Source organism: Stegodyphus dumicola, chromosome X1, assembly GCF_044657685.1.
Source record: "Stegodyphus dumicola isolate Sdum_Otavi_A_Nest chromosome X1, ASM4465768v1".
In the NCBI taxonomy this organism is placed as follows: Eukaryota; Metazoa; Arthropoda; class Arachnida; order Araneae; family Eresidae; genus Stegodyphus; species Stegodyphus dumicola.
In genome coordinates, this window is record NC_140780.1 from 240,709,642 (window position 1) to 240,730,282 (window position 20,641).

At 29.6% G+C, this 20,641-nt stretch overlaps 2 protein-coding genes across 3 annotated transcripts in view; one reads left to right on the plus strand and one right to left on the minus strand.

The window, feature by feature from the left end:
• LOC118204326 (microtubule-associated protein 1 light chain 3 alpha-like) overlaps window positions 1–10,778 on the plus strand; it is a 31,174-nt gene extending 20,396 nt beyond the window's left edge. For both annotated transcript variants that reach the window (XM_035376656.2, XM_035376657.2), the window contains exons 2-4: window positions 1,380–1,435; window positions 8,527–8,633; window positions 9,149–10,778. In XM_035376656.2, the coding sequence (XP_035232547.1) occupies window positions 1,380–1,435; window positions 8,527–8,633; window positions 9,149–9,326 (341 nt within the window). In that variant the 3' untranslated portion in view covers window positions 9,327–10,778. The remainder of the gene's footprint in view (window positions 1–1,379; window positions 1,436–8,526; window positions 8,634–9,148) is intronic.
• A 6,798-nt stretch (window positions 10,779–17,576) lies between these two features.
• SP2353 (EGF like, fibronectin type III and laminin G domains protein pikachurin) overlaps window positions 17,577–20,641 on the minus strand; it is a 219,755-nt gene continuing 216,690 nt past the window's right edge. The window contains exons 12-14 of the mRNA XM_085807274.1: window positions 20,325–20,555; window positions 20,120–20,223; window positions 17,577–19,073 (exon numbers count right to left, since the gene is read on the minus strand). Coding sequence (XP_085663400.1) covers window positions 18,925–19,073; window positions 20,120–20,223; window positions 20,325–20,555 — 484 coding nt within the window. The 3' untranslated portion in view covers window positions 17,577–18,924. The remainder of the gene's footprint in view (window positions 19,074–20,119; window positions 20,224–20,324; window positions 20,556–20,641) is intronic.

Genomic DNA, 20,641 nt, shown 5'->3' on the forward strand with positions numbered 1-20,641 from the left:
AAAAAAGAATAAAAAGAAACAAATATACTTGTATTCAGGTCTAGTACTGAATCCTAAACAGCTTGTAAGTTAATCATAAACAAATAATTACATCATAAACTATTATAATGTAAAGAAATGCTGTCATCTCGCACAGTAGAGAAGAAGAAGCCTGGTGCTGCCATCTATTGGCAAGGTACGCTCAGTAGGGGCGCCGGTATATACTATACACCGGTATTAAAAACGTATACATAATCTTCTTTTAATTATCAATTTTGATTGAAATGCAGTAAATATAAATGGTTCAGCATGTGTATGTCATATATTTACAGATTTTGAATTCTTTCTTTCCCTCTAATAGAATTTATCAATCTTCAAACACGATACCTTGGAACGAGGTATATTAATTTCATAATTGCAAAATATTGAACATTCGTAGAGTGGTGCTGCCATTTAGAATCAAAAGGAAACACTAGAAACTTATGATTATAGCTTTTGGTGCAGAGGAATTAGCATTTTTTCCGAGGTTAAAAAATTGACAAACAACGGGTGTATATTATATACCGGTGCCCTTCAAAGGGTTAACCAGTCCAAAAGCCTTACGTTTGCTATCTAAGAAAGATGCAAGCTGAAAGCAAACCGGAGTTCCTAAAACTGCAGCTCCACTTCCAATCTCCCCATAGAAGGAAAAAACAAAAATATGAAGCATCGAAAACTCTTCAGTGTTTATGTTACAAGAAGCCTGAACTGAGAGTATCAGCTGAATTTCATTTACATTGTAACATCTGCTCGTACATCTAAATGAATCTTAAGAATCAGAAAATACTCTGTGGACACCAGACCAACAATGTATATATTCAAATAAGCTAATTGTAGTGGACGTCTAGTGATTAAAAAAAATTCTAAAAGAACATGTATATTTGAAAGTGCATATATGATAATCCCATCTGGAAGATCAATGCAAGCGGCGATGCACAAGTGCATCACCCGGTTGCTAGTGAAATTTTGGGACTGATGCATATATGACACAGAGGGTTTCTGTCTGCAGAGGGTTTTCAATTCAGCAATATGCCGTCATGAAGGGGTTGAACATTTTACAGTCGTAGTGCAATGCATGGGTTTTGAATCAATTATTCTGGTTTAAGATTACAAAAGATTAAGAATTTGATTATGCTTCAAACAGCATTTTCACATGCTGTATTTTTTTGACACGTGCTTGCATAGAATTTCTGAAGGTTATTTGGAGAGAGAAAATATCCCAGGCAAATGAATCAATAATTGGAACTTCATTGTTAAAATGGCCAAACTAATAAACATACTGCTTGATCATCAGATTTATTCAATTTTTGTTTTTGTTTTTAATAATAAAAATGTATAGTAATTTTATTTATTTATTTAAGCTCAAAGGAAGAGAGATGTTGAGCAAATTAGAGAGCAACATCCAAATAAGATACCTGTAAGTAATATATGTTATCATTTATTATTTATAAGGATTTCATTGATTTATTACAATCCACACATTTAAACTCTATAAATTTTATACTGTAATTATTTATTGATGATATTATTTTGCTAATGTAATACTGTGCTACTTTGTGTAAAATTTTACTTTATAAGCATTTTGCAGCATTGAATATGGCAAGATACACATAAACTAAGATCTCAAGCAGTGTTTTCAGTGATGACGAAAAGTCTTTGAATGAACAGGCTTTGAATTATGTACAGACTATCTCTAAGGCATTTTAAAAAGAAGCATGTTGCCTTATTAGAGTGCAGTTTTCATCTAAAAACTTTACCATGAAAATATATTTACTTAAATCTGTTAAGAAGATGTGTAATTAAATGATAAGCAGTTACATTATTAGTAGCATTGTAATGTGCTCACAGATGCAGTATAATCTCAAATTTTCTCATTTCATTTATTCTTACACCTTATAAGGTATTTCTCCCATCTTCTTAGCATGCATTAGTGGTGTAGTTTTCAGCACACTCAGCGCGTATTTGAGTGGTCCATGGTTTGAGTCCAAGCGAGGGCATTGCTCATTTTTCATGATTTCTGCTTCAAAATAATCTGCCTCTACAGTGATGCCCGAACTAAAAAAAGATGGCAGATAATGATTCTCCACCACCAGGATTTGGCGATTCGGTACCCTAATCCCCAATCACCCTTTAAAAGGAGGAGCATATAAGGTATTTCTCCTACCTTCTTAGCATGCCTTCGTGGTGTGGTGGTCAGCACACTCGGCACACATTCGAGAGGTCCTCGGTTTGAGTCCCGGTGAGGGCATTGCTCATTTTTCATCTCTCTTGCTTAAAAAAAAATCTGTCTCTACAAGCTACCCACCAAAAATCTGCTTCTTGTTGAAAGTGTGTAGGTGCAAATCGCACTTTGAGATACCAGTTTGTTTTTATGCACGTTTTTAAGTGTCCAGATTTATTTATTAGGCACTTCATATGTGCAGTGTGTATGCAAGATAAAAATTTAATTTTAAACCCCTTTATCTTTATTACAGTCAAAAGTCATTAATTCCGACACCCATAATCCGGACCTCAAAGCTTACAACGCGCATGCGTCAAAGCGACGCATGCGCATAAGACCTTTACAGCTGCGAATAGGTGTGTGGGCGTGCGCAAAACACGTTTACGCATGCGCGTTTAAAGTATAACGGACGGTATAAGCTAAGCTAAAATTATCTAATTCAGTTAATGTTGCAGATTGCGTTGTTCCTTAATCTTCGAATTGGATCCGGCTTATTATTTTTTGCAGACTGTTAGAGCAATTTTATAAAAGTAAGCTTGAACTTTCGATTATGTCAAATAGAATTTCCGATATATATTTACTAATATGTAAAGGATCTACCAAAGCGAAAGTATGTTTCGAAGTCCATTAAACAAAAGTGGAATTGTTGCAAAAAATGACCTAACCATTCCAAAATCTGTTTATCAATTTCACCCTGCTCTGCGGCGGGGTATGGGGGGGGGGACGGCACGCAATGAATTGGAAGTTGATCTGTCAGTGCTATCCGTATCTTCAGGGCAGATGTTTTGAACGCAGCGGCGCACAATAAATTGGAAGTTGATCTGTCAGCACTATCCTTATCTTCAGGGCAGATGTTTTCATTTTATTTGGCTTATATTTCCTTACTAAATGTAGTATTTCATCTCGATGTATTCCGTCTTTGATATGATTTAAATCAAATTCCTCGTCATTATGATTTGCTTCCGATAGGGAAGAAAGTGACACAGAAGTTATTGAAAACGAAAAAATTTCGATTGACAAATTAGTCGGTATTCTCGACACAGCAATTATAGGACTTGAACAGCAGAACTTTGTAACTGAACAAGAAATTATGTCTGTTTATAGAATTAAAGAGAATGTATTATCACATAAAAAATGAAGCAACTTAAACAACTTACATTGAAAGAAATGTTTAATAAAGTAAACAAATTAATATTAAGCTTTTTTCTTGTAAATTTTGATACCCTTTAGATTATAATTGTTCTTTATTTCATAAATTACGTTTTCATATTTTTAATTTTATAATTTCTGCATGCCATCTTACCAGATTTAAACTGATGATCTATAATCCGGAAAAATCGATAATCCGGAATCGCCGAAGTCCCGACAAGTCCGGATTAACGACTTTTGACTGTATTAATAAATTCTTCCTTTAACATAAAATTAATTTTATTACTTGCCCTGTTTTATTTCAATTAAAATTTAATGTGCAATCATTACTTGATGCCGTCTTTGGAATAGATGCTAATGAAAACATTTCTAAGTGCTATGTAAACTACTCGTGACATTCGACCTCTTACTCGTAAGAAGTGTGTGAAAACTGGTAATGGCAGTGTAAAAGTTCTCATACTTTCATCTAGTCTCATATAAGGTAATGCTGTTATTATCCAGTAACGCAATTTAGTAATAACACCTGCAGTTTCTTTATTTTTACGGGCCATTATTTAAATGGCACCAAGACTATTGCCAACTTTTATTTAAGAAAAAGTTAGAACTTACGTAGCTAACATGTTTGCTTCAAGCATATAGTTTGTGGTTGCCATATTTTTGCGATTGCTTTTAATATAGCATCAGAAGCATTTTCTTGCTTGAGGATATCTGCCATGTTGCCCTTAAAATTATAGCTTTTTGCTTTATTATAACCTATTGTATGTCTTGTTAATGGACTGCGACTATGTAACAACGATGTTCAGAGCTCCTTTTGTGTTGGGTGGTCTCTTTAAGTTATTACGTTTAAGACTACTAGCCATTTAGCTAAGATTTATAGCATATGATATGATAGATCCATTTAAGTAATGGCTGATAATAATAAGGAAGTACCTAATACCCTCAAGTGAGAAAATTAAGAACCCTGTTGTTTCAAAATATTCTAAAGTTGAGAGACATCAAATAGCTCGACATCAAATAGCTTTTAAAAATGTAAATTTTAATCTATACGTTATTTACATATCATTAATTACAGCATTTGGTGGTTCAGTATAAAATTGATTAATCATGATCTATATACTTTCACAATTGAAAATCGAAATCTTTTAAATAGTAACAGAAGTGTTCCTAATCAACTAGTGTGTGAGACATCTATCTACTGAGCTGCCAGTGGAGAGTATGGAAAATCAAAAGGCATGTCATGTTTAAGGCTGCGTTCAGACAGCGGCATAAAGGGCATAGAGGCGTAGTCATAAGGTCATAAAATAATGGGAGTTCCGTTCACACCTGCAAGACGGGGGTCTAAGCTGTGGGCAAGGAGAGAGGCTAAATTTGCACATGCGTGGATGTGTCTACACCTTTTGCATGCTCCTTCCCCGCTCGATTGATTTCCCGCGTTCGCTCTGCTTGTTTTCATTATTTTGTGTCGTGGCTTATTCAGCTCATCACAAAGTTTAACTGGCTCAACAGAATGCTCTTTTATCTGCCCTTTTTATTAGCCAAGAGGCAACGGAAGAAGGTAAAAAAAGAACGAAATGATCTGGAAATATTTTTTTGGAAAGAGCAATAGTTGGTTGGCACAAATTTATTTCTGTGCAAAGCAGTATGGAATATTTTTGCATTGCACTGTAGTACTCTCTATACTATAAACATGCACGTGCATATTTACATATATAAAACCTTCTTCAATTTTTATATGTAATTTCTCTTAGGAGAAATACGATATTCCAAATATGCCTAATTAAAAAAAAATCTTGAGGATGAGTGACAAATAGCCTGTATATAATGTTTTTCCAATTTGCAGGTATGAAAGCAGTTACGTGGAAAACAGTACTTACCATACATTATTTATTTTTTTAAAATTTTCATTCAAAAGGAACATGTTTCTGTGCTTAGCACTTCTTATTCACTGCCACTGTCGATCACTACAGTAGTTGGCTGCAATACCAGTATCAATTATTACTAGTATCCCACAAATGGTCACCATAACCAGCACCCACAACTAAACTTGTACAATACTATGAAACATTCACCCAACAATGTATTTTATACTCAATCATTAAATACATTTTGCTGTGTTGCCAGCTGTTTGTATGCATCTATTTCTAATCATTTGCATGTATAAGCCGCAGCCCTGAATTTCATATGCTTTTCCTGAAAAAAAAGGGGGGAGGGGTTACACCCCAGAAAATACAAACAAACAATGTACAAAGTAAACACTAACTTTCAGGAATTTTTGTGGATAATTCTGCAAACTGGTATGTTTATATCACACGAGTAATTCAAATTAAACTCTGCTCTGCTTTGAGATATCATAGATGTAAGTTTCATTCATGTCACTTGTCAGAAGTAATTACTTTTAATGATTTTTCATTTGCTGACAGATTATGACAATTCTTCACTCATTGGCAGGCATGCATTATTAAAGCACCAAAAAGAGTTGAATTTCAACATATGCTGTCATTTCTATTTACGACTAATATCTCAAAAGTAATTTCACATTGACAAATTTTAGGTACCCAAGTCTTCAAATACAACAAAATTATAAACATTCATACCTTATCCAGGAATTTCTACCTTAGAAATAGCATGAATTTAATTATCAAAATTCCATTCAAATGATATTAATAAGGAGTGGATAATAATAACAAATATTGTTCATTAAATTATTATCCATGTTATGAATTATGTGTGCTATTCAGTTTCATTAAAGGTGCTATTCCTTTCATGGAAAACACAATTAAAAAATAGAGATTAACAGGAGACAAAACTGTCTAGACTGTTGACTGTTGTTTTAAAGATATTTCACTACACTTTTTCCTTCCTGGACTTCATATGAGCATTTTCTCGAAAGATTATTTTTTTATTACTTATACAAAGCTTACACCATTCAATTGACTATTGTGACTATTCTTAAATAAGTGAAAATAATTTTTTCTTATTTTTAAAAGTAATATTTTTACTGTCAAAAAAAAATAAATTCCTGATATTGATTTGATGTTTTAGTAAAATTAATTCATGAAGTTTGTTTGGAAAGAAAATCAGCATTTAAAGCAACTAGCAATACAATATTTCCAGCTTTTTCAATAAATTTATTCTTAAATATAAAAACAATTAACAGGAAGAAAATGATAGTAATAATTTATACAAAAATAATAAACAGAAAGAAAATAATAATTTACACAGAAAAAATAAAATTTTTGCAAGCATGCATTTTTTAAAGAAATTTCATAATAAAATGAAAAATAACCGATGGGATCAATTCTCTACAGGATCATACACAGCGTGCATGATACTGAGCTTAATTTTGGCTTTATGAGTTTCATCCATATTTTTCAATTTATTGTGCAAATTCGTTAAAAAATGCATGTCATCATCGTAGATTTCTTGCGAGATCAACTCATTATTTCGTTTGGATACGATTACAACTCATTCGGATATGATGTGATTCATATTAAAAAAAAAAGTCCCCTCCAATGTGACAGCGAAATCATCTGCAGAAAGCCGCTTCATTTTAGCTTCGCTCTGATTGGTCAGAGCTTATCTCAAACTCAACGTAAAGTTGAAAACTTAGAACCTTACACAACGAGTCCTAAACCAGATTTTGTGATGTAGCACAGACTGGTTGCTTTGGCAATGGAGCTTAACCACTTATGCCCCCCCCCGTCTGAACGCAGCCTAATACGTCACACCAGTAGTATGAAATTTCAAACTGAAAATTTCGTTCTTCTACCTCTTGCCTTTGTTTTGTGAACAACTGATCTGCTCCATCCTCTTTTATCTGCATTTAAAGATCTGAAGCAAATGCCTTAAAATTTGAAATAATATGCTTTTATTCCATCTCACATGGCCATTAATAAAGTTTGTGTTAATCCATTGTGTTTGTACTGTGTCAGATATGTAGTGGTTGCATTTTCATTTTTACATCACGTTTATGTTTTGTACAAGAAAGGTTGTTAACTGCTTATTTATGGAGAAAAAATGTGATCATGCCAATCTTCATCATCTGTATTATTACTACATGCATGTGTAAATATATATGTGTGTGTATTTACATGAATATGTACATTGCAGGGAATAATATATAAGGTTGAATCACATTATTATGATTCATATCTAATGCAGACATTGTACATGCTGCAAAAGTATACAGTGTACATATTAAAGCTTTAAAATGCGAAAATATGAGGTGGGATCAACCACTGTTATGTAATCCTTAAAAATTTGCATATTAGGTAATCAAAGGTAATGTCAAAGTTGTTTGAGAATAATGTTTATTTTAACTGTTTCTGATTATAGCAATTTCTTTTACTATAAATCCTTATACCTTTGTTTTAAATATTCAACTATATATATCAGAACTATTTTAATAACAAGATTAATTTGTTTATAATGGCTATGAGAGCTTTTATTCTTTTGCCCTTCCTTTTTATGTATTAATGAGCAAAGTCTGTGAGTACACCTGATTGAAAAAAATTAGCCCCTGTTAACAGAAAAAAATATCTCCTTATTTATTATCATTTCTTTCCGAAATGTTATAAGCATTTATTTTTAGTATATTATATATATTATAAACATGAGCATTCTGATTTGGCATACCAAAATGTTGTAAGTTGATAGACCTTGATTTACCAGAGTGTTATAAGCAGATATTTCCAGAACACTTTATACATACAAATTTAATTAATACATACAAATAATTTAATTTTCTAATCAAAGGTATAAATTTATCCATTAATTTTAATATTTTCAAATGGCTGCACATTTATTTTTATAAAAAAGGTATTGTAAAAGGACTTTAAAATACTGTAATTTGAATTCCTTTATCATGAACCTGATTTGTGTGTCAAAATAGAAATTTCCATTTGCTTATAAAAAATTATTTTAAATGTTCTATTGTAATTAAGACTGAATGCTGTATAATGGTCAGCATAGTATATGGTAGATTGTTGAATGTCAATCTGTTCTGTCTTGTATTTTGAATTAGTTAAGCAGTTTCTGATTATTTTTCTGGGAGGCTAAGATTTATATAGTATAATAATTCTTTTTAAATGTGGTTTGCTAATTTTTTAATGTTTATTTTTATTGTAATTTTTCTGTAGGTTATAATAGAGAGATATTATGGAGAAAAATTGCTACCATTATTAGATAGAAGTAAATTTCTGGTTCCTGATCATATCACTGTTGGAGAGCTTATAAGAATTATAAGGTAAGCATTATATTACTATAAAATATGCTTATTTTACCTAAAGCTTAGGTTAATAATCTCATCACTGAAATGTCGACACTCTCCAGATCTCAGAAAATCAGTCCGTAACATTTTGAAGCTAAATGAAAAATCAGTATGAAATGTATTTGTGTAAATTGTTGTTAACTCTAACAAGTTGCATTTTCATTACTGTTATATGCTATTAATGGTGCATTGTTTGTGATAAAAAATATAAATATGTATTTTTAAGAGAGTGTGCATGTTTTTGTATGTGTGCTAGTTACTTTAGTAATACTATTAAATTATGGTTCGAATATAGAGATCTGAGAGGTAAAAATTCCTTTTTCATCCTATATATTCTGTTAATAAAATGAATGTGCATTTAAAGTCTTTTATTTATCACATTCAAAATGGAAAAATTCTGGAATGCTGTTTCATGTTTTTAATTTGTTTGTTTGCAGCAGTTAAAGTGAGTACATTTTTTAAGTCTTATAAGCTGTTTGTTTATATTGTAGGAGGAGATTGCAACTGCATCCAAATCAAGCCTTTTTTCTTCTCGTAAACCAGCGTAGTATGGCTTCTGTTTCAATGACAATGGGTGACCTGTATGCGAGAGAAAAAGATGAGGATGGCTTTCTGTACACAGTTTTTGCATCACAAGAAGGTTTTGGATTACAAACTATGTGTAATTGAAAAATTATATAAAATATTTATACTGCTGTACAGTTGTAAACAATGAAATCTGACAGTTTTCTGTTTTTCATCATATAATGATTTGGCTTTGTTGACTTAGACTGAGTTTAGTCGTAAAATGTAATATCTGAAACATGTGATGTACTTGTCCACATATAGCACACACACACAAATATATATATATATTATATATGAATGATTTATCCTCTTTTGCAAAAGCATTAGGTATAGTACCTTAATTTCTTAATCCCTGTAAGTGTTTATTAATGGACCCAGGGACTGAAAGAATAGTGGGAAAAATGATTTGTGCAAATATTTTATTATACAGTTAGTTCATTTTCAGCTTCTATTGTAAAGAATAGTATGAGCAGTTATAAGCTGATTAACTAGCAGTATATTATTTTTTTGCATATGAATTAACTATTTTTAAAAATTTAGAGGAATAAATTTAACAAGTGTAAAGGCAAATATATAGCTAGTTTTTTATGCTTTATAAAAGTAATTTTTATGAACTGTATTTTCTGTCTTAAGTGTATTAGATTTATAATATAGTTTTAGAATACTAATAGAAATGCAAAGAACTCAGAATGCATCCAGCTTCATTGTTAAATGGATATAAATATATTGATTTTCCTAAGAGAGCAGTTAACACATTTTGTATAAACTTTTATTATATGCACAATATTCAGCAAGTGTGTTTGTCCCCCAAGGATTAAAATGAATTATAAAAATATCCCTTTATTGTAATCAAGTGAAAATATAATTTCTGTTTTTAAAAATCATGTCTTAGTTTCTGGTTAAATTTTAGTATGTATTATGTATTTAACATTTTGTACTTTTTTACTGTGATATTTCTGAACTATTATTTATATTGTAAATAGAAGTTCACGAAAGTATAGTAGTATATCAACATTGGAAATAAAATATCGTATCTGAAAAGAATAATGCTATTTTTTAAAATTCTGTTAAAGCTTAAGAATAAGAGTTGCATAATTAAGTGAATTAATTAACAGTATGATTTTATGCATAACAAGTATTTTAATGAAAATACTTTATTTTAATCTATTATCAATTTTAGCTTATAGCAACTGATGTTTTAGTATTTTATATACTTTCTCCTTGTGCAATTTGCAAGAGCGAAAATTTGACTTATAATTTAATCAGTGTGTCTGAAAGATTTGCATGCGAGTCTAGTAATGTAAGTGAAATAAATCAAATGCATTTTTACTTTTTTAATTCTTTAAATAATTTTTATTTCATTATACTTCTGCATTTTCTGCTTTAGATATTGCCATGAGCACAAATTAATGTAGTACTTGCTTGTATGTACATAAAAAATCTCATTGAAAATTTATTTAGTATAAGCATACAGTTTAAAATAAAATGCATCAAGTCACATGTATTTTTACATGATATATCTCAACTAAAATAAACATGTATTTTGTGCTGAAATACTTTTTCATTCCATGTGTATATTATATTACAAGGCTTAGAATATATTCATTTCTGAGGTAAGTAACACATATAATTTAAATTTTTTTTTTTAAGAATTACAATGCTTCACGAGTTTATGATTATATGGAAATTTTTTTAAAACATAACATTATCAGTGGGTTTTACATAAAGTGTTAGTTTTTGTCAAAACAATAGTTTTCTTATATTCCTAAATACATTTCTCTAAATACAAAATGGAATTATTTATTCAAATAATGAAATATGAAAAAAAAATGTTTAAATAAAGGATATATGAATATTTCAGATGGCAAAAATTATTGGTCTTTTACACAAAATTTTTATAGCCTGTCTCAAATGCGATTTCTACTTGGGTTTAAGCTTTGTTAAAAAATAACTGACATTTAGGATACAACAAGAACTTCAATCAAAGCTTATCCTCAAGAAAAGCAATGTTACCATTTTGTGAGTTTGTTCTGAAGCATAATATCACATTACACTTTAATAAAATACATGAAAATATTTTTTCTATTTTTGTATGAAAATTCTATATTACTTAAATATGCATGAATCAAGTGTATTTATTCATTAGCTTCAGGATAATGCATTCAGTCTATAAAAATTAAGCAAAATTATTCTTATGAGGCATACAATAGCACATGTCTGAATATTCAATATATTGCTCACATACAGAAAAAGTCACAAGTCAAGATATTCTGAGTGATGCAGAAATGTGCTATGTAAAGTAATGTATGTAATGCAGAAAATGTTTTAGTTGCAAGAGAACATACATAGTATGCATTTATTAAATTTTAATCTAGTAATAATATTAATTTCTTGTTAATAATTTTGTTTAAATGGTGGAAAAACATTTAATAGAAAAAGCTTTACAGATGGAAAACATATATATGTATATAAATTAACTTGTAACCTTTTTTATGCATGAACAGTGTTTTCATACAGATACAGATTTTACATATTATACAGATGCATAGACAAATCTACTTCAGAAATAATACAAAAATTTAATCTTTCATTTGACCATTAATTTTTGAAACCCAACCCATATGAATTTGCTTTGAATGGTCCCATATGTCCAGCCATCAGGATGAAATACAAAAATTTTCATATTAACAGTTTTGTTTAAGTATGTAAATTTAAATTTTAGATATCATTTTGATATTAGAATTTCTTAAAATCTTCAATTCCTAAAATCTAGAACAGTTATAAAAGAAAATTCTGTATATGATTTGATGAGAATATACACAATGAAATCCAAATGATACAACAACAGTAATAAAAAGAAATGAATTTTCTGCAGTTTGATAAAATGAAGCAATTTGTATACATAAACCTACATTTATTTAACTCACACAAGGCAGTCATCAAGAGACCCTAGATCTTTGTGACTGAAAGACACTGGTATTCATATTCACATTGGAAAATTGAGAATTGGTTTCATATCACACATACAGTTCTCGGAGAATTTTTCATTTATTGCATTTTTATATTGATTATATAAGCATATTTTCAGCAAAACATAATTCTAAGATAAATACAAACAATGAATGAATATCATACCACCAGTGGAGAAAGTTTTTTTTAGAGTAATTTCTTAGAAAGCAGAGTACTTAAAACTTACAATTCATAAAAATGTAGTAGCAAGAAAAGGGTAATTTAAAGTAAGTGAAAAGGCTAGCAGACATGAAATGAATGATTATTTTTTTAAATAAATATACATGATAATCAGAATATACATTTTTTATGTCGTTTGTAATGCCCAAAGGTTTGACTAGAATACCTTAATGCTAAGGATTTATTAAGAAATACCAGAAAGTTTTATTTATCAGAAAAGAAGGGTGAATTTAAGGTATTAAAAAAGTACTTTTTTTTTTACAAAAGATTTGTAACAGAATTCTCATGGAAGGCAAATTTTCTGCATTATGATTGGATTACTTTTAATTTAAAGTTTAAAAAATAATTTTTATTAAATCGTGTTTTTATAGAACTTCAATGAAATATTTGAAATTGTTCTAAGTAAATTTAATATTTTAGATAGTCGTACACATATATGCATAGTGTTTAACTCATTTACTTCTGCAAGTGGAATAGTTTGCATGGTGCTTCACAGCTATCACCAAGCATGCATAAATCTATGTTTAACAATGTCCACCTGTCATCAATGTAAATTGAAACACTTATGTCAGTTATTTATGAAACATTATGTGAGTAGTACAAAAACAGTAAAGAAAAAATAAGGAGTATTCAGTTTGTTTGGAAGTTTTCATTTTTGACTGTTATTAATGATAGTTATTTCTAATACAAGTTTGTAGTTTTCATTATTACATTATTCAAGCTGTCAGTTGAATGACTCCAATTAGTGAAGTTAGTAGCATACTTACAGGAAAGATACAGATAAGACATTGCACAGCAAAATATTTCTTGAATGGTTGGTTGTAAACCCAATGCTTTTAGATTATAGATTTAGTTGTGATACTATTTAGTAAAATTAGTTATATTTTTATGCGGGTTTCCTGTTAAGAAAGTATCAATGTGTAAGTTGTTGCTCATTTTAGGAAGATAGGTATTATTTTATGAACTTTGCTTTAAAAACAGTTGCTAAAATTAAGAGTTAAATCAGTTTTGTGTATAATAAGCACTTTATGCTAGTGTCTTTATGAAATTAAATTATAGCTAACACCTTTTTTAAGCATTTTCTAAAAGCATTGGTTTTTTAAGTTTTAGCATTTCTACAGATGGGACTGTAAAATATTCACCTTTGTATTTCTATATATTTGTTTTCCTGTAATAAAAGGTATTTTTTTAGAAATCTGCTTTTAAAAAATTATATATAAAGGCCATTAGTAGTATTTTATACAGGCCTAAAAATTTTGTAGCTCAGGTAATTTTACTCATATAATGGTGTCTTTTATGAAGGGGGGACTAAATAGGCTTTGAACAAAGTTTTATTACTGATAGTTTTCTTCTGACACTCATATCAAAATTTCTTTATAATTTTACTACAAACCGTCACGGGCTGGAGGCTTATTTTATTTAAACCATTTCTTAAACTGGCTTTATAGCTGTGATCAATGATTTAGGAAAGATTTAGCTGTGTATTTGCATGTTAGCTTTATGACATTTCATTAAAAATGACTTGTATGCACAGTTTACTATGTAAGCAACTGCAGCTTACATTTTATTATCAAAATTTTGCTGAAAATTAGGTGTGATGAAATTATAAATACTAATTGGATTTTTGTCACTACATGCAGTCTCGAGATTGTTCAAGATTTAATTTTCTCTTCTGTTTAGCAACAGTCTGATTTGAAAGCAGAAATGTTGCATTGTACGGAAAAAATACTAAACCAATGAAATGATACAATAACACAAAAATAAAAGGATGTTTACATGCAAAATATTTAATGAAGATTGCATAGTTATCTCTTGACTGATTCAACAGGGCTGAGGTCTTTAAGAAAAATGGGGTCAGATAAGATGGACCTTTTGTACTGGAACACGTTTTTTTTTTTTAAGTTTATGAAATTAAAATTTTAACACAAATATTGCAGGGGAGAATGAAATGCCTTCTTTTAGCCGAATTAAAATTCATTAGTGTGTGATAAAAATACCCAAATATATCATTAAAAGTTTTGCTTAAGATTAGCTATCCATATTTAGGTTTAAATTTCCCATTTGTGGAAAATGCTAATAATTGTAATTTTTTATTTGAGATAACAGTTTTAACCAGTTCAAAAATCTTATTTTTTTGCCAATGCATTCATTTACTAAAATTAGGCCCAATTCAGAATTTTCTCAAGACAAATTGCCTGAAAGATCATTAAGAACACAACATTTCTAAAGTTTTTTTTGCGAAGGCCCGAATAAAAAGACAACTGATTTTTTTCATCCATTAAATGATATCACATGATCAAAATTGCCTTAATTTGGAAGATCTGCTTTTACGGAAATTGAAATGGTGAGTATAGAACCAACTGCTAATTTTTTTTTTTATTGTGCAGCCTTAGTAAAACAGTGTATGTATGTGCATATATATATATATATATATGCATGTATACTTACTAAAGTTTTTCTAATAATTCATAGCTTTAATAAAATTTATTTTCCTTGGAGATAATGTAGCTTTTCTAATATATGCATGAATATACAGTGTTCAAAAACTTTTATGAGCAAAATTTACTGATTTATTCTGATAAATATTTTGTACAATGGGATAAATTGCTAAAATGATAATTTTGCAGCTACTTCATGAATTTATTTTCCAGTTTATGGAGCAATAACAATTTGCTTTAAATTCATGAGTAGCTAGTATGGAAATATTCTTCAAATTCAGAAAAGTTAATTTCAACCTTAAATTTCTGAATTTTTCACATAGTGGACTTTTTTCGTTTAAAAAGGCATAATGAATATTTTACTAATTGGAAATTTTGTTAAATTGTGGCAGTTACATAAAAAGTTAGATTATATATTTTATAAACCATTTCGCTACCTTATTTAATATCCAGAGATATATGATATGAGTATAATGGTTTAATTGTTCACTATTAATATTGAAAGTACCAATCAGTAACTGAATGGTTAAAATGACAGCAGTATTAGTATTACTGAACTTTGAATTCACGCTGAAATAGGCTGGCTGCATGGATATATTAGCCTTTTCCCCAATGTATCAAGGTGAGGCAGTTTACCATAGGAAAGCTATCCATGCATGCTTTGGCACACTTAAATATATAACCTTAAGTTGACCAACTTGTCAAATATCAGACTTTAAATGCAATGAAGATAGAGTTATATTCAGTGTTAGTAGTATTTTTAGTATTAAAAAGATGTAAAAAATTAAAAACCTATGAGTATACATTATTACTTTAAATTATGTTTTATTTATTTATTTATTTTACTGCTAAGGTAGAACTAGGTAAGTGAATTGCTGGTTAAAATCCTCCCCAGTTAAAGGATGCAAAACTGCAATATCTTCATTTGTTTGTAATTTCTGATGTGGAAAGATTTTTTTAGAATATAATTAAAAATGAATAGTTAAAAAAAGAAAAACTAATTTATAATGTAATTAAGAACTAATCCAACTGTATACATTTTACAGTTTAGTATGATCAAAATTCTTTTTGAATAAGAAAAATAAGCTTAAAGTTGAAATTAGAATAACAATATGCAAATTCTTCTTTTTCCTTTGAATAACCCTGGTAAAAAATAGTATGTAATGGGTTACAATAAAACTGATTTAATTTTACTTTTTAAGATTTTTGAAATGTAAAATTATGAGGGACTGGTTGAAAGAATGCGGTATACAAAAATGATGCTGAAAATGTAGCATTTAAATGAAACAAATTCATAAAAATGTATTTTTTCTTGTATGGAGCAAATCATATATATGGGAATATGTATAATTAAGTTACTCCTACTTAAAAGAATGATGAAATATACAGGTAATGTAGTGTTAACAGGTTTTTAAATATAACATTGATTTTAAATTCATTCTCCAGTATTTATAGCATTTGAGAAAAGTTATATATATATGAGAACCTCCACATATTATTCCTGCAATGAGCATTTTCCCACATGTATTGTTTGCTGTTTTTGGTCCCGAATGAAGTTCTGTATAAATATTATTATTTTATTTCAGTATTCTTTGTTTTTATGTTATGTTCCATATACAGCATTCCTGCATGGATTGTTTAGAGAAAAAAGCTGAGGCAAAGTATGTGTTTATTATTTGTGTTACCTGATCTGTAGGTTACCAATGTAGCCATACAGTAATATCATAAAGCCTCACATATAACCTTCAGTTTAGCATCTGCATTATTATCATCATTTTTGAATGCTATTTTGTTTTAAACTTCAATAAGTTTATTCTTATTAATGTTTTAGTTTAAATCTGAAAGCAGTATGGAGGAAAATGATGAAAGTAAATAAGAAATGGTACCAAGCTGCACCAAAACTTGCAAAACTTTTAAAGTTATAGCATTTTTTTGTATGTGCTAATGCTGGAACCAATATGAATATGAAAATATTAAAGCATTCAAGTCTAAAAAATTTGCACTTTCAATGTCAACCCCCCCCCCCCCAGATAAAGGAGAATGTACTACTTTTTTTTAATTACAAAGTAGTTTATTAATATAGTAATATTGAAGTTGAAAGTAATAAATTTATTTATTTCAAATATATTACTTATTTACAACGCGTTGCAGTTTCTTGGATTAATTCTCCCCCCCCATTCATAATTGTTTTCCTCCATTTCAATGAAAACAATAGATCGAAATTCCATTGCATATCGAATTTGACTTAACAGACTGAGAAACTGAGATAATTTCTAGTTAATGTATATAAAGTACAAAACTAGTGTAAATGAAGTGAAATACATAAAAATTTTCTATATAAATTAATTTATATGTAGTGTTTCTTTTATATCTGTGATCATCAATCAGTGATCTTTAGTTGGGCATACCGAATGTGAATGATGGATGTAAAATAAAATATTGAGCATGTTGTGATTGTTTACCTAGGCTAGACCTGATGTTGGAAGAGTCATAGGTTCTGAATTAAACTTTTTGTTGCATAGCTTCATGGAATATTTGTTAATTTAAAGCTAGTATTTTTGGTTTGGGAAATAAGAAAACAAGTATTGAGATTAAATATTGAATTAGTTTTCACGAATGAAAAGTAAAGTTCTTACCAATTAAGAAAACCTAATGCTAATTTTGAAAAATGCATTCCCCTCCCTGAAAATATGTATCACAAATATTACAAAAATAAAGATAAGAAAGTAGTAAAAAACATTTAATTGTAATCCAACTAATATCTTTCTATTGCATAGAAACTAAGTTTAGATTAAGGAAAGCTATGCAAACATGTCTCAGAACAGGCTTGAGTTCCAAGTTAATAGTACCTTTACTAACCTTTATGTTTTTCAACTTAAACTTACACAGAAAAACCGGTTTGAGAAGGGAAAACACACAGTTCTTAAAACTTTATTATTTTATGAAATTTTTCTTCATTAGTTAGACCTTTTTCTCTGTCCCTATACACTAACTCAGTTTTTAATGTATTAAAGTTATTAGTTGGAATACAACTGACAATTTAATATCAAATTATATATAAGCATGTATAAAATCTACACTTATCAAACATTACTGTGTTGGTCTTTTTATCTTCGATGAATTGAGAACTTTTAGAGACTGGAATTCAATTCCACACTAAACAAGTCTTTCTAAATTAAAAAATATATTGTTGCATAAGGAATGTATAATTATAGTCATGTACAAAAACATGTTAGTGCATCCGTTAACTTTACTCTTTAAATAATTATTCAAATTTATTGATATAGCCATAGCTTTTGAACTATTTCAAAAGCACCTAAGCAAAGTGCACCTTATAGGATTGGGCCCATCCTGAAGTAAGAACACTATCTAACACTCATGAATGAGGAATACGTATCATTACAAAAGAACATTGCTTCAGTTATTCCAGTTTGTTTATGATTAATGTTTGGATCCTTGGGAAGGGATTGCTTTCTCTGCTTTAAAACATTTAAACATTTTCTTCTAGTATATATGAACTACGTTTGCTCCTCAAGTTAGGAGAACTGCTGTTCTAATTGCAGCATAACACAGTTGCCTGCTTCATACAGTATATTAAGCAAACACAAGCTCCTGATCAATCTTTCTTCTTTTGTGTATGAACTTGTCCTGTTTTAAAAAATAATTTTTACATTGAAAACAATCTTTACAAAAAATACTGGGAACAACAAAAACCCTTTAACTCATTCTAAGGAAGAATTTGCTAATAAGAATGAGAGTGGTAGAATGATAGGTGCAAAAACTGATATCTTGCTGCTTACTGAAGGCACTAGCACAACACATGGGGTCACAATCAAGGAGAAGCTGTATAAAAACTTCCTTGTGGCACATGCATCTGTGAACACAAACTACAGAATTCTGCCGTAATGATTTGGTAACTGCAGTATATGTTGCCAAAGGTTATAATTTGCACATCTTTACTTTGGGCAGTTTTGGCTACATGTGTGGACCTACTATCCATAGGAAGTTATCCTACATATATCATCTGTACATGTGTTGACTCTAGTACAAGAATAGTTAGTTTCCTTTGTACTTTAGAGGCAAGGCTGTATGTTGATCCCAGTAGTTGCATGTGTGATGAGGCGGATTTGGTAGTCCGTTGATAAAGTCACATTTGCAAGGCATCCTACTAAACCTGAGTGATATTTGTTCATACTTAAGCTTACTATGTTTTCCATACCGCCTAAGGGAGAAAAAATACATTAAAGATATTTCATTGTACAATCATTGGCAACAGTTCTGGCACAACAAAATTTAAGGATGTAATGTACAAAGTCAAAATATGCACGGGTAAAGTCTAAAAGTCACTGACAAATTTAACAAATATATACAAAGTGACAATGTGGCAACATTTGACTAAGAAGCTGTGGTTTTTAGTAAGGAGAAGCCTTATTGGCTACTTACCAGAAACCTTTAAATTTAATGATCACAGATAATTAAATTTAAAGGCTAATGATCAGTGAGAAGTGAGAATAATTACGTTACGCAAAGAGGCTTGAATACCTTTAAAGTGTAAGCTGACTGACTTACATGAGCATAAAAATTATAGACATGTAAAATGTATATATATATATATATATATATTGTAGATTAGTTCAAAAATTAAATCTTTTATATGTTTGCACATTTTTTAATTATTTTAACTTTAAATTTGCTTTTTACGTATATACATGATACTATATATATATTGTTTCCAGTTTGAAACCTCTTAATACAGTACAGTTAGCTTAACACATCAATGCCTTACATGGAGTTAACCAGCCCTAAATCACTTGGTATTGTTTAATCATGACATAGCACACAAGGGCAAGCGGCCTAAGAGAAAAATGCCTCTAAGGACGCCCTTTCAATAGAAATTGGCTCGTATTCACGTTACATATGGGTAACATCTCATTTAGCCATTTGTTCAGCTGCTGGAAACAAAACTCCGAAAAAACGACCGGCATTTTGGGACTTTCACTTGGTTCGAGTTCTTGAAAGTTGCAATGCTAAATTCTCTCTTACGTACTTTTATTTATAGTATTTATTTATTATTTTTTTTTTAAAGTTTGTCAAGAAACTTTTAAACTCCTGTATATTATCCATAATTCATAAAAACGAAAAATAAATTTAATAGCTGGATTTAATGAAATAGAATACATATCATTCAGTTGTAATTACTGGTACACTTTTTAATTTTAACTGTACTCCTAGAATGGATAAATATAATTAAAGTTTTTACATAATTACCTAGATAAAGACCATTATTGACATTAAGTTGATTAAGCTGTCCTGGAGAAGCTCCTGTAACTGCTGTTCCTCCATCAACAACTAAAGATCCTTCTTGCTCCACTCTTGAAATTAAAATTTTGGGGAAAGAAAAATTTAGCAAATAAAATTTATGCATTCATTCCATTTTTTAAAAGAATATATTTAACAGATAGGATATAAATACCTTAATACTCTAACTGAATGCCATTTTCCATCATCTAATCTCGTGTTGTTATAAATAATAACTACTTCTCCAGAACCAAGATTGTACTGGAAATGCAAGTACCCGTCTTTAAGTCCTAAAGCAAGAAAATCAGCGGATGTCGTCATTTCTTTCTTTCCAGACCACAGTAACAATCCACTCGGTCCAAATGATCGAAATTTAAATTTTATATCTATTTTGTTGCCACGAATCCTGAAATAAAATGTGAAATAAATATTAAAATTAGACAGCTTTTGAACTGAATTACAATAAAAGATAATCAAATATAAATTTTAAAA